This window comes from Azolla caroliniana, unplaced genomic scaffold (genome assembly GCF_043228905.1).
Source record: "Azolla caroliniana isolate FFs.n. ecotype wild unplaced genomic scaffold, voAzoCaro1.0.p SCAF_18, whole genome shotgun sequence".
Taxonomy (NCBI): domain Eukaryota; kingdom Viridiplantae; phylum Streptophyta; class Polypodiopsida; order Salviniales; family Salviniaceae; genus Azolla; species Azolla caroliniana.
This window is the reverse complement of record NW_028230453.1, coordinates 3,627,065-3,649,008: the sequence shown is the minus strand read 5'-3', so window position 1 is coordinate 3,649,008 and position 21,944 is coordinate 3,627,065. Positions and strand designations below refer to the sequence as shown.

Below are 21,944 nucleotides of genomic sequence, written 5' to 3'. Positions count from 1 at the left end.
CACCGTATTACTGGTAAGGTTAATGATGTCACGTTCCGCCTTGATCTCCCTCCGCATCTTCAGATACATCCGGTTTTCCATAGTTCTCTTCTTGAACCTTATAAAGCAAACACTATTCCCGATCGTGTTACACCACCGCCGCCCCTGCTTGAGTTGGACGTTGGCCTAGAGTATGAAGTTGTTGTCGTCCTCGATTCCAAACTTGTTCGCAACAGACTTTATTATTTGGTTGATTGGCTCGGCTATAGTCTGAGCGAACGTACTTGGGAACCCGTCGAGCATGTCGCCAATGCTCAGGATCTTCTTGCTGATTTCCACCGAAAGTATCCGGACAAACCCGGTCCGCAATCAGCGCTGACTCGTTACACTCATTGTCTTAAGGGGGGGATAGTGTCATGATATGGCAAAACTCGAACCTATGACCTTATGTTATATGGGTCGAGCTCTTGACCATTATACCATCCATTATAATACATAGAATATTATTTTCATTTAAGTTTTATTATAGGAAATTAATGTATATTCCAGATTTCTCTAGAACATTCTAGAAGCTTCAGGATTACTCCTAAAAACACTATAAAAGAAGGCACTAGGCATTATTTTGAACCAAATTGGTTCAACGCCAGTCTTAAGCCTCATAGCCCTTTTGTACTTACTCTTCACATAATATATCATTTGTTATCACGAAATTAAAAAAGTTAAAGAGGAAGTTAATAATAACATAGAGTTAGCTAAAACGGGTTGGGTAGATGTGGTTAAAAGAAACATTAAAAAAGAAATAAAAGATGAAAATATTGTTAACACCACCCTTGAAGAAGAGAAAATGCGTCAGGCCTGACGCTTAAATATACGTGTCACTGGGCTCAAGGAAGGTGCATCCCCAAATGAGGACGCACAAACACTTGGGAAAATGTTAGGGTACACAGAGGCCCTACCTATCACCAAAGCATGGAGGGCCGGGCGTGACACAACTAGGAAGAGAGCCTTAGTCCTTCAATTTAAAGACTTAGACTCTAGAATCACTTTCTTTAAGAAGAGACCAATCCTTCGAGGAATGGATGGGGACCCCATCTATCTCGATGAAGACCTCACTAAGATGCAAATTGAGCATCGCAAGAGTTGTATGCCACGAGTTATGCAAGCTCGTAAAGAAGGCCATCACGCCTTTTATCGAGACGGGCGAGTGATCATAAATGATCGCACTACTAACTGACGACATGTGGCCCATGTGACAGAAAATGCACTTAGGATGACCCTATGGAATTGTAATGGCGCACTCTGGGCACACCCCGGCCGCCTAGAGGAGATACTAAAGGTATCTGATATACTTTTCTTGGTAGAAACACATCAGAGCCCAAATAGAGGACTCCCACGGGTCGAAGGATTCCGTTGGGAGTCCGTTTTTAGACAAACCTCACGTCGACACACTGCTAGGGGATCTGGAGGTGTCGCGATACTATTTCGTAGAGAGCTACATAATAGGATAGAAATAATGAAGATAGACCCAGAAGCTCGTTTTATGTGGGTGAAAGTCTCCACAAGCAAAGACCATGCAGCATTTTTCGCCATTTGTTACTTTCCCCCAAAAGGATCCCGTTATAATATTAGTGGCTTGACGAGATTAGTCGATGAAGGAATGCCACATGGGCCTTCTCCATACGAACCCCTATCGGATGACATAATCCGATATTCTTCCCAAGGAGAAGTATTTCTTGTAGGAGACTTCAATGCGAGAACCCAATCCCGACAATGCACAGTATTTCAGATGAATAGAAACCTAGAAATGGTAAATGTTGATCCTTTAGACATAGGCCCCACACGTAGATCAAAGGATCAAGGAGCGGACGCCACAAGCTTTGGCCATCATCTGCTCGAACTTGGCAGTCGGCACCAGATGGTCATATATAATGGTTTAGCTAAGTGGCCGGGCTCGAAAGAGCTCACATGTTTCCCACATGGAGGAGGGGAAAGCACAGTTGACTATCTAATAGGGCGCCTGGCAACTACCCACATGATTAACTCCTTCCGAGTGGCCCCATGCCCTATTGGCACAGACCATAGCTTCTTATACTTCGAGCTAAAATGTGATATCTCTAAGGTCACAAAGTCTAGTCAACCATGCCATCACACCACAATACATTTCACACATGAGCTCTCTGACATATACTCTCAACATGTTCAGGCCCATCTCCCCTCCATTGATCCCTCTCTACCATTAGAAAGCCTTAGTACAAAACTCACACACATCCTTCACTCCGTAGCAGCTAGCAGTTTCCCATATACAAAACACTCAAATCAAGGTAGATTAGGATCAATGCCACAAAATAAATGGTATGACGAGGATTGTAGGGACCTACATAGACAACTTACAGTATCGCAACTCAATGGTAGTATTACCTCCACACAAGCTCGCAAAGAAATGCATAAGATGACACGTCGTAAGAGACGAGCGTGGGAGGCATCCCAATACTGGGAACTCTACCATATGCTCATGAGTAGCGATTGCGCCACGACATGGAAGAGACTACGGGAGCCAAGACCACAAACACCCATCGAAGATCCCGAAACTTGGCACACATATACAGAGAGACTTTACCAAATCCCAAACCAACCACCTTTTCCAATGCCTTCCACACCCCGGCCTACCACGGGGACACTTTTCACGACCTCTAGGGTCATGAAGGTCATAAAGAAATTACAACATAGGAAGTCCATGGATCACACAGGATTGCGAGCAGAACACATTATATATGCGAGAGAGTGCCTAGCTCCCTTGCTAACTCTAATCTTCAATCGTGCCCTTGCGGAGGGTTTTCCACCACAGTGGACTATGAATACAGTGACCCCCATACATAAAGGGGGGGACCCCATGGACCCAAATACATATAGGACCATTATGATAGGCCATACCCTTGCTAAGTTATATGGTGCAGTAATGGAAGCAGAGCTTAGCGACTACATGGAGACCCTAAACCTTCGTGCACCTGAACAAGCTGGCTTTAGACGAGCCTTCTCCACTATTGATCACATCTTCACACTTAGATGCCTAATTGACCAAACTAGGGCTCGCAAGAAGAGATTATATTGTTGTTTTGTGGACTTCCGCAAAGCCTTTGACACAGTCCCTAGAGATCGGTTGTCTGATAGACTTAAAAGCTTGAGGATACCAGATGATATGGTATGGGCCATCTACGCACTATATGAACAAGTGTTCGGGTGTGTCCGATGCCCAGGTGGCCTATCCAATCGTTTCACTAGCACTATTGGTGTAAAACAAGGTTGCCCCCTATCACCGACGCTTTTTGGGATCTACATTGATGAGATCACAGATTTTATTGTTCGTGAGGGAGGCACCGGAGTGGTCCTTGGGGATACGCAGGTTCGTATCTTGCTCTATGCGGATGACATAGTTTTGCTCTCTGAATCCGAACACGACCTACAGAGGCACCTCAATGCCTTAGATGACTTTTGTGTACAACGAGGATTGGTAGTGAATCTAGGGAAAACGAAAGTCCTTATCTTCCACACATCGGCCCAAGTTAGAGCTAAGTGTCACCTAACTATCTCCCATAGCCCAGTCGAGGTGGTTGGATCGTACGTATATCTCGGAGTCACTTTTAGTGCCCGCTCGGGTAAATTTTCGATGACATAGGCAGCAAAGGATAGACTCACGAGAGGACATGCATCCCTCTCACTCCTAGAGGGACAATGCCACCAAGCACACTTTCAAGAGCCACGGACTAAAGGGTGGCTCTTTGACTCATTAGTGACCCCCTCCCTCATGTATGCATCAGCGGTTTGAGCTCCAGGATTACCATCCTTCATGTGGACGCAATTAGAGAGACCATTGGTGATGATGCTATCACGCCAACTCTGAAGCAAATCGACTGTACCACATGACATTATTAGGGCCGAGTTCACGTTACCCCCAATGCTAGTAGAGGCACTTTTTCAACTTGTAGTCTTTATTGATAGGATACATAGCCAACCACATGATAGAATATCTCATCAAGCCTTTAAGGCCTCTCGATCATTGTATGAGTCCGGCTATACTAGCTCATGGTATGGCATGATGGTGACTTGGCTTCTTGCGAATGGTCTAGACATTAATAACCTACCTCCCCTTAGGTACAACCACACGAGTGATAACACCTTAATCTCTCATGAGAACCACAATAAAGTAATACGCCAAGAAATATGGCAAATTTACACTCGGTGTAAATGGATCACCCCACTAGAGCCACTCCCATCTAAAATGTCGTACTATAAGAAACACTTCATGCACTTCTCTGAGTTAGGTTTTATCACGCGGCCAAAATATCTAGATGTATTCTTACCACATGCACTAAGGGTTTCCATTGGACAACTTAGAATATCATCTCACCAACTTGAGATTGAAAATGGCCGTACTAGTGGAGTCCCTAGGGAGGAAAGGATATGTAGGTTATGTCACATAGAGATAGAGGATGAGTACCACTTTACATGCAAGTGTCCAACCTATGCCGAGATAAGGGCAAAATACCAAGACATACTTGGTCCGTCTCCCACCCTCCCCAAACTATTAGATACTCTAGATATAAAGAAATTAGGCAAATACATTCTAGAGCTAAAACAACACAGAGAGAATAAATTACAAAATGTTGACAATAATGTTGCTAATGATCACGAACATGTAACAAATGCAGTTTTTCAGGAACCTGAGGAGACAACGAATGCCGACACACTTGCACCACTCAGCCTTTCCATTGATGAGGCAGAAAACCAGAGAAGAACCAGACGTCCTCGGGTGCCGGGTTTCAAAGCAACTCAACGTGATGTGGAAGCAATATTGAAAATAAGGGAACGTGAGCTACACCGCCTAGAAGCCATGGCTAGGGCACTCTCTACATTGGAACCCACATCAAGACCCTTTGACCCCCCACTTCTTTTCGAGAGGCTTGGGTGGAAATAAAATTAGGCTTAGTGTATAGTCACTTTCGAGTATACTACATATTGTACACTACTAGAACTCTTTTAGTTTAAGTTCTATTTTTTTTTACTTAATTTTATTTTTAGTTATGATGACTGGATAAATACTCTATTGTTGTCAACCAATTGTCTCATGGGCCAAATTTGGCCTTAGAAGACGTTAATACATCTTTCTTTCTTTCTTTCTTTCTCTCTCTCTCTCTCTCCTCTTCTCTCTTTCTCTCTCTCGGAAGTCTTACACAATCCCATCCTCTTAGTACTAATAGTACTTCCCTTCTCTAGTACTAATTCTCTCTTTGTTTTAGTACTATTCTTGACATTATCATCCTTTTTTTAAAAATATTAGTTATTGCACACATGTTTTATTTAGAACGACTACTAAAAGCTAAATCTTCTACCAAGTAAGGAACATGCTCAACCTACAAACAATCTTAATATCATTATAAATATGATCTTACATATAAGCACTCGATTTAGTTCACAACCACCGCAAAGTATTTATGCATTCAATTTACTATCAAGAAACAAGTACAATACAATCCACACACAAGAAACCTCATAAATCTTCAATGACTAGTAGGAATTGAACCATGTTTGGTATACCATCCTCCATGCAATGTTTGCAAACTCTTTTTTCGGAAAGAGTTGGTTGTAATAGCCAACTACCGTGTACTTGATGCATTTCATAAGTTTGTACCTCGACACATGAGTTATGTTTGTCTTCACCCTATTGTACCCCAATGTTAATTTTGAGGAATCCAATATCCATATGAAAACTTTTATCAGAGAAACACATATTCTAAAATAACCTCATTAGTTTAAGTCTTCCATCGCATGGCAAACTTACTTCAAAGATTATCGTACGAATTTGATGAATGAAGGAAAGAAAAATAAGAATACTATGATCTCCAAATATCCAAAACGCTTTGATTGTGTTTAACTTTGCTTTGCTTTACACGTCATTTGTCATTCCTTAAATAAGATCCACAATGATATGCCAAGAATTGGTTTTGTAATTAGTTGGTAGATTCAGAATATTATTGGTCTGGAGTCCTGGACCCTACCATACCGAAATGCCAACCCAACTTTACCAAATTGCCAATAATAGAGAAAACTACAAAATACCCTCAAATTTTCTTTATATTTAGATGCCCCAAAGTTCCCGCTATGATTCCCTATAATGGTTGGAGTCAACCTCTTGAGAGGAATTATATGGTCAATGCATCTTTATTTTTTCAATTGAGCAATGTGTCATGGGGAAATAAGGTAAAAGCATGATCATTTAAGGAGATATGGAAAAACTCAAGGCAGTTTCAAAAAATTTCTCTTAATAATAAATAGCAAGGATGTCTTGTGTACAAGTATTTGAACAAGAGATGATGCACGATGTTGCTTTATGCATTTAAAGTGCCATTTTATAAGTGTGTATTGATGAATTATGAATTAATGTATATACACGGGGGAATGATGCAAAGAGGAATTAGTATAAACAAGTTAATTGTGAATTCAAAAGGATAAGGGAAATAAATATGTAGGCAAAATTCTTTCATACGAGGGATAGGGATAGACAACATGTTCATCAGTTTCTTATGAATAGAAAAGGTGACCATTATTCAAAAATGAAGAAAGATAAAATCAAGCAAAGATGACAACATACAAGCCTAGGTTCCAGGAAGACTTTGCCAAATAACATGATTAAACTCGAAGACACACACATGCACACACATCCGTTGGGAATCCATTCTGCACTTACAACTTGAATGCACGATGACAATTTGAGAGTAGTGATCAGATCAGACAATGCAACCCAACATTGGATGGTTTGCGACAATTGTGGGGCTAGGATATGTTGGCCATGCCGAAAAACACATCGGTCGATCGAAGATCGAGTAGAGATTCTCTTAATCGGGTGGCAACGATTCACTATCCCTCGAGACAGCGATTTACCCCGATGGTTAATTATGCGCATGGAGCCGCGCTCGGGATTTGGCACGCAAATGTGAGCAGTAAGGACGAAGCAGTAGCCGCAGAAAAGAGGCATCGGGCGATCGACATATGCGTTTCATCTCGGGGTGTTCGGACGCGGACAACGCGGTGTCCGGGCAAAGTGTCCGGCGGACAATGCGGTGTCCGGGCAAAGTGTCCGGGAGACAACGCGCGGTGTCCGGACAGGCCATCCGGAAAAAAGAGTGTGAGCGAAAAGCTTTCTGGAGAGATATTTTTGTTATTGAGAGAGAGAGAGAGAGAGAGAGAATAAAGGGAGAGAAATCGCCGTCTCGTCCGTCAAGACCCGAGGAAGCTTCTAGAAACACACCAAATTCCTTCGTTCTTTCTTTCTTTCTTCTTCTTCTTCTTCTTCTTCTTCTTCTTCTTTTTCTTTCTTCTTCTTCTTTTCTTTCTTTTCTTTCTTTAGGTTCTAGAAGCCGCCATGTCTTCCTTCCTCCCTTTCTCGCCTGCCTTTTCAGACCACAGAAGCTTCTGCTCCATCCCTGTAGACTAAACCCTAGACTTACATCTGTCTGATCCATCGCCTTCCGTTCCCTCCAATCTCCTGACGCTGCTATGAAATGGATCCCTCCATCGCCCCTTCTCATTCCGAGAAGAAGATCAGAGGTCACGAGCTCTCGATCTTCAGATCATCGCATTATGTGCAGCCTGCTGCAGCCATTCTATTGAAGAAAGAAGAGAGCTCCGGGTTTGTGGAAGACCGGAAACCTTCTTTCGTTGCGGAAGAATATAGATCAGGAAATCCCGATCAGGCTAGGAATCCTAGCTACAGCCAGATGCCTGAGGATGCATCAAGAAACCCTAATTACAGCGTTGCATCGAGAAATCTTGCTAATTATGGAGAAATTCCTGATGCTGCCAATCCCCTTGAAGAAGCAACTATGGCCGTAGAACAGCATCATCGGGCAATTCCGGCTCCGTTCCTCAGCAAGACATATGAATTGGTGGATGATCCAGCGACTGATACCGTGATCTCATGGGGTGATGATGGAAGCACCTTCGTGGTGTGGAACCCTTCATCTCTTGCTAAAGATGTTCTCCCCAAATACTTCAAGCATAACAACTTCTCAAGTTTTGTCCGCCAGCTTAACACTTACGTGAGTGGACACTAGTCAACTATGATCTTTCCTTCGTTCTCCATCATTAAACGCTTATACATGCTCATCTTTCCTTTTGCATTAAAATTCTTTGACATTGTTACAAGAAGTGAATATAGGATTAAATCAGAGATTTTGTCCCTCATATGTTTGGGGAATTGTTCATGCAGTGATTGGTTTTCCTCCCATTTCCATACGCACCTTAACAGGAAATTGTGAAAAATCCCCTGCTTATTTATTGGAATTAGTAGTAGCCGTGTATATTTTGTTGAATTTTATGCCCTTTATAGTTCCAACTGATGAAAAGTTTAAATATTTGAATGGTGCACTATTCACCCTAGCACTGTAAATAAATTCCCATCTAAAGTGTTACAATCTGGTAAAGGGTTCTTTATGATCTGGTTGAAGGAGAACAATGACATGATTGATTATAGTTTGTTTTGTTTGCAATAGAATCAAGCAAATCTTGTGATTTGAGGGGGAGATATGGGATGGTTTAGTGAACCTTATCGTGTGATAAGCTCTTAGGATCTGTAGCTGTTAACATGTAAGAGCTGTAGATTTTCGGAAATCTATATCATAAAGTGCAAATGTAGCATATGACTAAATACAGCCAAAACTACAGAGTGGCCAAAAAGTTTTGTTGAATCCAAATCCAAATAATCCTTGTACCTTTATTTTGGTAAGCATACAAAAATTGTATAACCGACGAAAAAGCGTTTGACTCCATTTTGATCAGTAATGGCATAAAAGCCTAGTTTTCTTGATATGTCCTAGGAATTCTATGTATTGATCATGGTACTGGAAAGAACATTAGTGTTTTAAAATAATTGGCAATATGTTTTGTGGCAGGGTTTTCGGAAAATTGCTCCAGATAGGTGGGAGTTTGCGAACGATTCATTTACAAGGGGAGGGAAGCATTTGCTTCTTGACATCCAGAGACGCAAAACAGTGGGATTGTCACAGAAATTGTGTAGTGCTAATGTTGGTTCATCACCCAAGGATCAAGTCTCACCATCCAACTCAGTGGATGAACAAACCATCTCTTCGAGCTCGTCTCCTCTGACATCACATGGAAACTCAGGGTTTCATGTTCTTGAAGAAGTAGAGAGATTGAAGAAAGCAAATATGTTGCTCGAATCGGAACTTACTTGCCTGCGGAAGCTATGCAGTGATTTGCTTCTGCATATACAAAAGCATGCTGCCGGGTCGACATCACAAGACATTGCTTCACTAGCCAGATTTCTTCAGCACAGAAAAAGTATAGAGATTGAAACCAATGAGAAACTAGCATGTGGTAATGAGTTTCCAAGCAGGGTAGACAAAGGAAGCTCTAATTCTTTCGGTTTGTCGGAGATGTATAAATGTGACCCACACAAGTTATTTCCTTTGCAATGTAGAAAACGGACAAATGTGAATTCGTCATCTGTCGGTGACAGCCAACGGAGAAAATTGGAAACACCTTCTCCATTCCATTTGATGCCGATGCGCATGAAACATTCTAAGCTATCGGATAATTATGAGTAGCTAGCTATTCAGAAAGACCAATGACGGATAGTTAAATTTAAATTGCTACATGTACATAATCAAATAGTAAAAGGTGGGCCAAATTCATGTGCTGCTTCTGGGGCCAGTCTTTTTTGAACTAATGAAGTTCATTGATTATGTTCCTTGTTGAGGCCCCCCCTAAGGCCGTTGCCGAAATGCTTGCAGTGTAATTGTGCTATCCAGCGAGGTCTTAATGTAGAGAAGTTTCTCATATTTGAGGATCAATTATGGTTCCCGAGTATTAAGAAAACACTGCCCTGATTTTTTGTGTGATGTTTGGTAATTCTCAAGTTCTCGTCTCCTTAACAAAAATATAAGGACATGATTTGTGCGTAACACATACATTCATTTGTTGGTAGTATTAAGTACCGCTTCCACATCATTCTGAGTCCAACATACAGGATTCTTTCGTTCAATCCAAACTTGAACAAATCTGTGCTACATGCATCTAAACATTGCCGATGAATTGTGTTTACCCCTTAGACCAACATACTGGAATCTTTCAGTCAATCAACCCGAACATACGCAAAGACATTTATGGGTCCATTACTTAATCACCTACCTCTATGTGACAAGCCTGCACAAGAACTTCAGTTGATTCAATCATGGAATGACTTTGAACAGCCTTTTTCTTGAAGGCTTTCCTTGTGGGATTTCCATTAGCACGAAATTAAGCAAAGGTGTTCGTCGAAGAATTTCCATGATTGTGAAATTATGTGAAGGTTTTCTCCAGAGTATTTCTTTAGAAACAAATCTCCAATGGTTTTGCATGAAGATATTTCCACGAATGGCTTCATCTCATGTAACCCTTTCTTGACAATGCCATCTTTGTGGATGAAAGAGAAGTTGATTTGGCAAATTTTGCAACTATGTTGGATGGGAACGTTGTCCCAAGATGAGGTAGAGATATGTCATCTAGTATTACAACACTTGAGAGGGTTTACCTTGCCATATCGCTACTAATGACGTAGTGGAGATAGGAAGGGTTGTATTATCATCTTGTTTTAATAACATGGATACATTTACAAAAGAAGAAGAAGATAGATATTTGTAGTGTTCATAAATGGGAATGCCATTGGGATAAAGAGTCTTGAACTTGTTGTGTGATTGTATGAGCAAGTAGATGCCAATTAAAAATGGCATACCTCTAGCCCTACGATCACATACACTCGTCAAAACAAGCTATTGGGGTTTCTACCAGAGACCACATCTCTTAAATAGGTTCACCTAATTTGCATTACACGCAAACACATCATCCATCTTGTTTTGAACCCCGAGGTGTCACCAACCACCTCACAATCACATTAGGTTCAAATTTGGGGCTTGTTTTTTCATTGGCCCCAAGCATCAAGTTAACCATTTGTTGGACCTAGAAGTTTTGCTTTGACCTCTTGTGTGTAATTATATTCATAGACGCCTACGTATGTTAAGTGGGAGGATGGAACTTCAATCGTCTCCTTTTATCTTTATTTTACAGCCGTGAACAGAGGATTGCAAGTATTGTTGATAAAGAATTGTGATCAGGACGCAAGTCCGATGAGGAGCCCAACTCGGAACACAATTTGTCAGCAGGCATGAGAGCCCCGATGATAGCGAGTTCACACACACATGCACACGCACACGCACACCTGCACCCGCACCCGCACACACACATGCACATGCACATGCACACACACATGAGAACACGCGCGCACACGCGCACACATACGCAGAGTGAGAGAAGAGAGGAGTTTCCATGAAAGCTTGGAAATGGTGTAGTGTGGAAGCATTATCCATGTCTATGTATCAAATCTATGTACATATTATTATGTTTTGTGCTCATCATCATCATCTTCTTCTTCTTCTTCTTCTTTCTTCTTTCTTCTTCTTATTTTGCCCATGAGAAGAAGAAGAAAGAAGAAGAAGAAGAAGAAGAAGAAAAGGAAGCAGTTAAAACAGGATCAAGAAGGAGGAGAAGAAAAAGAAGAAGAAGAAGAAGAAGAAGAAGAAGAGGGTAAGGAAGGAACGACAGACAGACAGAAAGAAAACACAGAGACAGAGACAGAACAGAACAGAAGAGCAGAGCAGAGCTATGGCGTCTGTCGCTGCCTCTGCCACCGTCGAGGCCCCTGCTGCTGCTGTTGCAGACAAACCCTCTCCTGCTCCTGCTCCTGCTCCTGCTCCATCATTCTCAACACCGTCTTCGTCATCTGTTCTCGCAGATGCCCCTAACCCTACCATTGCCACTGCTGCTGCTGCTGCTGCTGCTGCTGCTTCCACGAAGTTGTCTCGATGGAGTGATTCCTCCTCCGCAGATGCAAATGCTGTCTCTGAACCCCCTCTCAAGAAGGTAAGGAATGATACGCTAATCAATTCCTCTGTTACTCCTGGCTATGGGGAAGCTCCTCCAGGTCTGGCTGCTTCTTATCCAACAACTGAAGCTTCTACTGCAAGCCATACCCTAATTCAAGCCCCAGCCCCAGCCCCAGCCCTTGCCCCAGCCCCTGGTATATATGGAGGAGCCCTTCCACAACAACCAACATCGACAGGGTATCAACAGAGCTATGGTTATGGTGGGGGGAGCTTTGCACCTGGCTCTGCTAAAGCCAACAGCGGACTCTTCTACAAGACCAAGCTCTGCACCAAATTCAAGATCGGGGCATGCACATTCAACGAGAGGTGCCACTTTGCTCATGGGATGGAAGATCTGAGGAAACCATCTCCAGGATGGGAGAGCGTAATCACATCATCGACAACAACGCCAACACCTTCTTCAACTGTTATGCCTCGCCCCAAGACCCGACCCTGCCGCTACTTTATGAGCGGGAACTGCCCTTATGGAGATCGATGCAATTTCTTGCATGGTGCTGAAGAAGCGCAGAACAATAACACTTGGGGAGGAGCAGGAGGATCCTATCCAGCAGCTGCTATGGCTCAAGCACCAGCCCCTACAGTAGGTGAGTTCAATTTTCACACCCACTCTTGCCCCCATCTTGTCATGCTTGTAGCGAAACCAAATCTATAAGGATGAGTGATACAGTGGGTGGATGATGATGCATACATCATGTCATGTGTTTTATGACCATGTTGCCCTCATTTGATCTATGCCTCAAGGATGGACCTAGCATTTAGTTTAGTCATTGGTATGTGGAAGAGCATTTCTAAATGTCTATGATCGAATCAGGATTTTCTTAGAAGCATTAGAAGAGATTGGAGGAGCATTAGAAGAGGTTTTCAACTAGTTCAAACCTCTCGCTTTTGTTCTGTATTGTCATTGTTATTGAGCACCAACTGCAATGAATTAATGAGGGTACTCTCTTGGAGATGACTTAGCATGATTCTAATCGACTTGGTGGGCTATAGATCTGGGTTTCTTTTCTGGATCTCAAATTTAGTGTAAGAATGTGCCTGCTTAAATGATTATCAAATTACGTCTTCTATTTTTTCTTCTCTAGCATTTAACATGTCTAGTTGCATTTTTTCTTCACTTGATTATATTTTCATACTGCTGCATTTGCAATGAATGTACTATATTGGAGAATCAAGATGATAGGTCAAATTGATCTGGTTGGTTAAATACCAGCTTTCAATTGCCTGATCTCATTTTTAACATATCTATCCCTTATAAATTTTCTTCCTTTCCTTTCCATTTCACATGTTTAGTGTTTTAATTATGCTCCCTACTGGATGCAATTAGATTACAATGCCTATTCGAATGGAGCAAGCCTGCCCAACCAATATGCAAACCCAAATCAAGCAGTTGCAAATCCAAGCATGATGAACCCTCCTCAGTTAATTGCAGCTTATGGGACACAAAATGACCATTCGGTTACTGCTCCTCCAAACATAAACCCCTATGCAAGTGTGCCACCAGTCAATGCTTATCCCAATACCTCTCAAGATGCTACAGCTAATTATAACTATTGGAACAATACAACTACCACCAATCCTCCTCAAATGTACATTCAACCTAATCAAACGACGAACAACCAAGGGAATCAGACAGCATCGTGGATGCCCAATACTTATGCACCTGATGGCTATGCACAAAGTTCTATAGTACCTCAATATTCTCAGGTGCCACCCCAAACACAACAAAGTGTTGTGTCGACACCTTATATGCAGCCAGGGGCTACTTTCACAGCTCCGTATCCAGAAGCCACATATCAAATCCAGCAACAACCAGATTATACGACCATGTATAACATGCCTGGAAAGATACAATGAAGCTTTGACATTCCATCTCTTGTGCTCTCTCGATGATTCAGCGGGTTATCTGTGAAGGTTCTCTTTGGGTGTTTGGTATCACGAAGCACGGATTTGAGCTTTCCAATTCATTTACAGAACCGTAATTTCATTAACCTAGCTAGCTATATCTGGAGTGCAACCACGGGCCACCTAAATGCGGGGAGGTGTACAAAGCAGGAAAAAGCATCGGGTAAGTTAGTTGTTTAAAAAAAATATCTACCAGCAATTATTGTGAGCAACGGCACCAGCTTATGCAGCGTAGTTGAGTGTAATTTCGAATGGTGGCACTCTGTTTTGAGTAGTTAAAATAGTGAATTGGTGTTAAAACTTAAAACCCACATCTGATTAATATCTATATTTCAGAAGTGACTTGTGCTTTAGGGGTATACTGTTATTGAGTTTCAGCTAGAAGTCTAATATTGTTGCTACTGTTAAACAAACTTCTTGTTAGGCCTTCATGTTAATCAGTGAAAACATTTAGCAGATTTTTTTTAGAACATGTATTCCTCTTTTCCTGTGTATCTGTATGTGAGTGAGGAGAGAAAAAGAAAAATATGTTTCGCAATCATGATAATCCATATGTCTGCAAATATTTTCTGCATCATTACAGGCAAAACTAGTCACATATCCACTCCATAGGGCACATGGAATGCAGAGGTATAGTGCATTTGTAGTGGCCAAAATTTATGAAAATAAACTTCTTTGTGCTCGACTAAAACCGGTAAAAACTATTATATCTATATATAAACCTAGATAGGGATAAACTCGTAGATGCATAAAAACCAGTTCATGTTCGATCAGCAGACATTGGCTGAAGGAAATGGTTTGTCTCGAGTGTATTCAAGGGAACTGAATGTTTTATTAGCCATTTGTTTCTTTCTTTGAATGGATGTATCTAATCACCATGTTTGTAATTGTTCAATTGAGAAATCTTATTATTTACCTATTGTTTTGACGATTTTTTCCATTCAAAATAGAATTTCTACTTTGGGAAAAAGAATGCATCATTTATTGAGAGGGTATGCATACACAGCAGGTCTGAGCGTCTTATATCAATACATGTACAAATTGAAATGGCATATTTTAAATACTTCAATAATTTACTATATATATATATATATATATTAATATGAACTACTATAGAACAAGGTATTTTAGTAGTTTGAGCTTTGGCTTGGTTCATTATGAAATGAAAAAATGTGCTTTTCTAAATAGAAGCTGAAAAAAGACAAATTCACTTAGGCAATGCCATTTCCTTATTTTTCTATCTTTTCAGTCAGAGTGTTTTTTTATGCTTGGAAATCATTCTGAGTAAAAATGCTATTTTGATTATAAGATTGTTTTTATGTTGATGGTATGAAGAAGTCATTGTGCTGCGAGAATTTTGTATTATGTGATGACTTGGCTTTGTAATATTGCATGTCTTCAATTGATAGTGCACAAGTTGCCCTCACGAACTTTGTAAAGTTTTTAAACTCATTTCGTTCCTTCACAAATATAAGGCGAACCAGTATTCAGCAATGTGAAGTCATATGCTGATGTACATTTATCCATTAAATAGTGATAGAACAATAGCGACTTTAGTAGCTGGAGAAGATCTCTCGAGGTTCAAATCCTTGTTTGAATACTAGTGTTTGTTAGTGTATAATAAATTTGATATTTTTAGTAGATTGGCATTAATGAAATACACTTAATATTTCACAGCAAATATCTGCAATGTGAAGTCATATGCTGATGTACATTTATCCATTAAATAGTGATAGAACAATAGCGACTTTAGTAGCTGGAGAAGATCTCTCGAGGTTCAAATCCTTGTTTGAATACTAGTGTTTGTTAGTGTATAATAAATTTGATATTTTTAGTAGATTGGCATTAATGAAATACACTTAATATTTCACAGCAAATATCTGCAACTGACTTGTTTTAGGCAGCATTGGGACAATGACTACTTCTTGAGTACTGCTTATTGCATTTGATCCAAAGGAGAGTGGGAAACGAGAAGAGTCATTACTAGATTCTTGAAAAAATAGTGAGCTTGTCATCTTCAAGGAGAGAGCAAGGGCAAAGAATTGTGATGAGATTTGTACTGTTTGTAACATCACAATGGAATGCACTTGCATCAAACGTCACAGAGTGCAACAATTGTCAATTGTAAGCTTTGCAAGAAAAGATTTTATTCCCATGATCATTAGAGTATCTTTGTTCCTCATCTTTCAACAAATTTAACTTTGTTATCATCAGATATTATAATGGCTAGTGGAGGTCTATTAGAAATTATACAGAGGCAATAGTGCGACCCATTTCATGGCATGCCGACTTTGAGAGTGAGAATTGCATGTGAAACCATCTATGATAATCATATTGGAGATTTGTTAAATCATTTTGCAAGGAATTTTATTGTTGTGTGTTCTAATGGCTAGGACATGTTTGCTAGGTATTCACATTGAGAATTGAGAATTGCATGTGAAAGAAACCATAGCATATGCAAAGAGAAATCTGGAAATGCATGTCACAAGAAAGTTTTTTGATTTGTTAGCTCATTTGTGCAAGGTAAGACAATTCTTTCACTATGAGTTTTGAAATTTCCTTCATCCCTATATTGTTGACAAATGTTACCAAATCATAATATGATAGCACCATGATGACAATAGAAAGACAAGGAAATTATATCAAGTTGTTGAAGGAAGATTGAGTGCACGCATAGATTCCCAAAAGGATATAAATGTAAACCAAAGGATTTTTTTAAAAAAATATTCTAGGGAAGAAAAAATAACCATGAACTTGCATTTTTCCTTTTTTTATGGGGCCAAAGGGAAGGAGCTTACAATTCAAATTTCTTATTTTTAGAAACAATGCTCAAATATGCTTTATTCACTTTGAGTAACACAATTTTGTAGCAGTTGTCTTGGACTTGTTTTAAGTGGATTCTTATTAAGTTGAAAGAGGATATGCTCCATCAACCCTTTTTACATCTCGTTCTAATATACCTTAGCTTGCATAATTCCTGGGCTATTGACATATTATGCACGGTTGAGATTCTGACTATATCCATTTCAACATCCTCTTGATAAAACTTCAAAGGTTGTATTAATACTTTGTATCCTCTTTATTGATATACAAGATGAGGAGCTTACAAGGTGCCCATCTTAATAAATTCAATGTGGAAGGGTGGTTACAAGTTTCCTTAACCGAAGAGACATTTGCCTCAAGGATACATTACCAATTGAAGTTCGGGAAGAAAATATTGTATATATCGTCTCCATGTCCTTCCCATGTTGTATGATTGATCAATTCCACGAGCATGTCATAGGGATCCAAAAGGGCTTAAGAATAGTACAAGTAATGCCCGCTTAACAAAAGAAACAAAGTAAAAGGAGAGAGAACAAATGCTTGATGACGCTTAACAAGAGAAACAAAGTAAAAGGAGAGAGAACAAATGCCTGATGGAGGAGAATCGTAAAAGTGAGCGCCAACAAATAGGGATCCATTTTTTTATAAGTGATTCCAATTTTCTTTTAATTGTGATGAAATAGGATAATCAAAATTTACCTCAATAGTAAAAAAATGCATGTAATACAAAAGTAACGTACCACAAAAACTTTAACACATCTTAATAGTAACAGTAAATAAATAACACGTGATAATATTTGTCTCATTACAAGAAATGTATTATATTGCAAAGCTTAACTTCGATCATTGGAATAAATCACAATAAAAATGGTAAAAAATTGTGATTGTTATATGAGATTACACCATTTTGATCAATAATCATTGTAATTTCTAAGCAAAAATTCTTGTGATATCTAGAATAAAATTCTCGTAGTTTTTTAGCAAAATATGAAGGTTTAAGGATTTCCAAATTTGGATACACCACTTAGAAAGTCAAATGTCGGTCGCTTTTAAACAAGCAGTGAGGATCTATCAAACAATTCTTTCGATGCACATAAGGGGTCAAAACATTTTGTCAACGGAGGTTAAACAAAACAAGGAAAATGGCTATTTTGAACGTGAAACAAAAACATCCTTTACATTTTAATGCTCCTTTTTTCATTTTTTTTTCATTTGATATGATTAAGAAATCTATAGTTTTAAACATAGATGATGTGAATTATAATACAAATAATGTTGAAATTTTTAAAAAAATCTATGAGACGGGAAAAGGGGGTAGGAGATACTATGGAAGAGAAATAATGACCTAGTTGTGCCCACGACAGTGTAAAATGGCCCTACTCATGTAAAAGACTAAAGTTTCTTCTTCACTTTCTATCTTTATACTAGAGGGTAAAAATTCTTAATCTCTCCCTCTCTCTCATCAATACCAAAGAGCTTAAGTGTTAAGAATTCTATACTAAATACTTATGCTATCTTGAGGTATTAAGTTGCCAAGCATGGTGTATTCTCCTATTGTATTTTCTCGTGTCTTACTTCGCTAAGTCTCTTGATTAAGTCTTTAATATTGGGCATATAGTGAGTAAAGAAACAACGCAATAGTAAGAGGACACCCAAGGCATTTGAATGAGAGACAAATGAAGAGTTAAACTAGCAAATTTAACGTGGAGTTAATCAAGTAGTTTATCTATTTTTATCCTAAATATTATTATTATGTTCGTCTTCATCAGCAATAGCCATGTGAAGCTATTGAGTTGAATTGGCACTTAAAGCAAACTAGTAAACTAAGCAAACACACAAATACAATCTAGATAGAGCACGTCAAAAGAGAAAATGTGTATGGTTGGATATGCTCAAGTTTCACATGATTAAAAACAATTGGGGATAGACCGAAAAAAATTCCTTTACATGTGAATCATATGCCGAATTTAGTCAATAGTATGGTGAGGGTATTCTTGAAGAGGGAATGTAACTAGCCAGCCGAGTCCCAATAGCATCTCTAAAACACTAGCTTTAACACACAAGAGCCAAAGCATGCATATTAGTACATCTTATTCCAAACATGAATTCGATAAAATGTGAAATGGATTAGGGTTGTGAGTAAAACATCAAAGGGATGCAACCATGACTAATACACAAGAAACCAAATCCAATCACTCCACTCTCGTGCTCTCTCACACCCCCAACTGTATTTGAACCCCCCATATCTAATAAAAACCCCTCTAACCACCCTCATCCTTGACTCCATCCTCTCCTTCAATAACTCCTTCAATCTAGAAGAGCCAACTGAAGAAATCATGCACCTAGAAGTGTGTACCAACTAGGTTGAGGGATATGTTAAATGTTGTTCACACACTTCAAGTCCTCAACTCTCAAAACAACATTGCTATTGGCACCCCTAAAGAAGCCAAGCATTGGAAGTAGTTAGATGTACAAGCCTTGTGGTCACATATTGGAACAAGTCCAAGGGCAAAGATACTCAATTGTAAGGACCATTATTACATGTACTTCTCTCATGAATGACAATGTGAAATCTCAATTGTGCATTAGTTTATAAATTCTTAAACACCGCACATGCAACATGAAAATTGCGCGATTCCGTTATAGGAGTCATGTTTGATATCCAAGGACGATAATTGAACTCTATCTATCACTCTCTTTAAAATCCGGAGTTAAGGATTTATTAGAAATAGTAGGATGAATAACATGGAGCATGTGAATTGAATATGAAATAGAAATATTCGTGATCTCAAAGTGGTTATTCCAAAAAGAGAACAAATAGAGGGATAGTTACAAATTACAATTTTAAAGACTATAAGCGTGTCAGTTAAAGTTGAAGTTGAGAGAGCATTTGATTGGTTACTATGAGTTATTAAACAAACTGTATACCTTTTTTAGGATGGGTAATTTTGATATTTTCAACATTATTATGGATAGAATCGATGTTAGTCTTACATATAGGCCCAAAAGGTAAGGAAAACTTGAAGTGGAAGAAAAAGTCTTTGAATTATTATGTCCAATAAGTTTTTCTATTGATATAGAGTCAAACAAAGAAAAAAAGAGAACGGTCGTACGTTTCTACTATTTTGAAAGTTGAAAATGTGCGTACATGTATTCTTCAATGCAAAAGACGATTGTTTGAGGAATCGTTTTGGAAACAATGTGTCTGTAGAGAAAGTGAGGTTCCACATGTGCAACATTTGGATCTCAATATATAAGGATAAGCATTGCTAATTCCTATGAGTTCCCTAGAGTATGACAAAATTTATGGATACACTTCTATCTACATTGTTAATTTATACTGTGTCAATGGACACTTTCAAAAACCTTTGTATGTGTGGATGACTATCAAATATTAGTCTCGTTTCCTTCTTGTTTCTAACAAATCTATGTTATGTATACTTGTAGAAAATTTCAATGGAGGGAAATTATCCAATATTAAAAATTATGATAGATTGTCTATGATATATGTACCAAAATCACATATTTAATGGCCATTGTTTGCCACCATCCAATATCAAGATATAATTGTGATCTACTTTATGGTGCATCTCTATCATGAATGAAAAAAATTATTATTGTAAGGGCTTATTTAAGAGTTATATATTCATTGATTTAGTACATCGGACAAGTTATATATTTTAAAATGTTAATAAATTGTTCCAAGTTTGAAGTGACCTAAATGATCATCTAAATATAATTGAGATTATCATAATCCACGTAATTGACAATATGCAAACTCCTCATTAATAAATGGAAAATAATCATTGTAGCAATATAATTGGCCACTAGAATCTTGAAGACCAAGAAAAACTTGTAGGTGTGGAGAAGAGAATGGGGAAATGAGCCAATGATGGTTTACATGGAAAATAGATCTAGTGACTAATGTTCTATGTTCGGCATTACAATCAGCAAGCTGGAGAAAAGTTTGGATGGTGGTCATTAAATTAAGCCCCCAAATTCCAATTACTATACATATGGAAGATCATACTAGTTCAATGATTAATAGAACATTTAAAATGCCTAAGAAGGAAGATCATCATTCCCATGGTAAAAATAGAATGGATTCTATGAGTTTATCTTCGAAGAATAGACATGTCACATAGTGAACACATGTGTGGGAAGTCTTGATTGAGCTGACGCTTGTCAAAGTAGGGTTTAAAACTAACTTCGCAAGAGCAAGAATTTGTGACGGAGTCAAAGAAGACCAGGGAATGAATGATAAAAGATGTGAGAATAAAATCACAAATGTGAGGGATTGCAAAAATCCATTATCCATTGGTCTTAACGACTGCGAACCTATCTTTTCTTCGCTATCTTCTAGTAAACATTAGGTAGCTCCGAGGGTGAGCAGCAATTCAAACAACCTATCGCATCTCTCATCTTGATTTCACAGATAGGCAAGTAATGAGTGGGTAGCTTGCCTTCCAACTGCAATGAAAGCTTCTCCATTGGGACCAATCCTCACCTTTTACTTAGTTATATATATGTATGTATGTATATGTATGTATGTATATACATAAACAGTGAATGTACGTACGTACGTACGTATGTATGTATATATGTATATACATATACAGTGAATGATGGGATAAAGTACATTATTTGGGCATTTGAACGCCAAATGAGATACAAAACTCCTCTCCACATGGAGATATAAAACACAGATGATTTTTTTTTATGAAATCACACTGCAAACCTTTGGAAACTTCCAATGGTATTTACTACTCCATCATCTTCAATAGCAATCCGGTCAGCTTTTCATCTTCACCATAAAATGTCAATACTACTTGGCTTAAAAGATTATATATTACAGAATTTTCAACCATTCACAAAGTAGAGAAATGATTATCACAGCACAAGCACACACACACACCAATCCATCAAATTTTAGTTATAGATCTACACCGGTCACAGATCCAATTCCAGACAGGCAAAAACATCTGTGCTTCTTGTTGTCAGCATCCTTCTATATCCCGATTTCCTTGTATATAGTACGGATGGATAGCCTGAAGATACAGATTTGCCTGTATACTTGTTCGATAGAAATACAAATAATATGATAGGAGAAGGGCATCCTAAAATGAGACACCAAAATCAAAATAGCACAGTGGAACATTTCGCAACTCAAATGGAGCCAAAGCAATGTAATTTAGTTCTTCATTCTGTTCTGTCTGTTCACCATGGATGATTTCATGGAGTTCAAAA

General features: G+C 39.0%; 2 protein-coding genes across 2 annotated transcripts; both read left to right on the top strand.

The window, feature by feature from the left end:
• The first annotated feature begins 7,364 nt into the window (after nt 1–7,364).
• Nucleotides 7,365–9,888, top strand: LOC147852125 (heat stress transcription factor B-1-like). Its single transcript, XM_087334359.1, has 2 exons — nt 7,365–8,072; nt 8,925–9,888. Exons 1-2 carry the CDS (start codon nt 7,536–7,538, stop codon nt 9,597–9,599), a joined length of 1,212 nt encoding a protein of 403 aa, XP_087190485.1. The 5' UTR covers nt 7,365–7,535; the 3' UTR covers nt 9,600–9,888.
• Nucleotides 9,889–11,672: 1,784 nt separating this feature from the next.
• LOC147852124 (uncharacterized) lies at nt 11,673–14,344 on the top strand. The gene is made up of 2 exons (XM_087334077.1): nt 11,673–12,556; nt 13,297–14,344. The coding sequence occupies exons 1-2, from the start codon at nt 11,692–11,694 to the stop codon at nt 13,824–13,826; spliced, it is 1,395 nt and encodes a 464-aa protein (XP_087190203.1). The 5' UTR covers nt 11,673–11,691; the 3' UTR covers nt 13,827–14,344.
• The last annotated feature ends 7,600 nt before the right edge of the window (nt 14,345–21,944 follow it).

Coding starts and splice junctions, on each gene's coding strand:
- LOC147852124 (XM_087334077.1), top strand. CDS start 11,692: ATGGCGTCTGTCGCTGCCTCTGCCACCGTCGAGGCCCCTGCTGCTGCT. Junction 12,557..13,296: donor AGCACCAGCCCCTACAGTAG/GTGAGTTCAATT, acceptor GGATGCAATTAG/ATTACAATGCCTATTCGAAT.
- LOC147852125 (XM_087334359.1), top strand. CDS start 7,536: ATGGATCCCTCCATCGCCCCTTCTCATTCCGAGAAGAAGATCAGAGGT. Junction 8,073..8,924: donor TCCGCCAGCTTAACACTTAC/GTGAGTGGACAC, acceptor GTTTTGTGGCAG/GGTTTTCGGAAAATTGCTCC.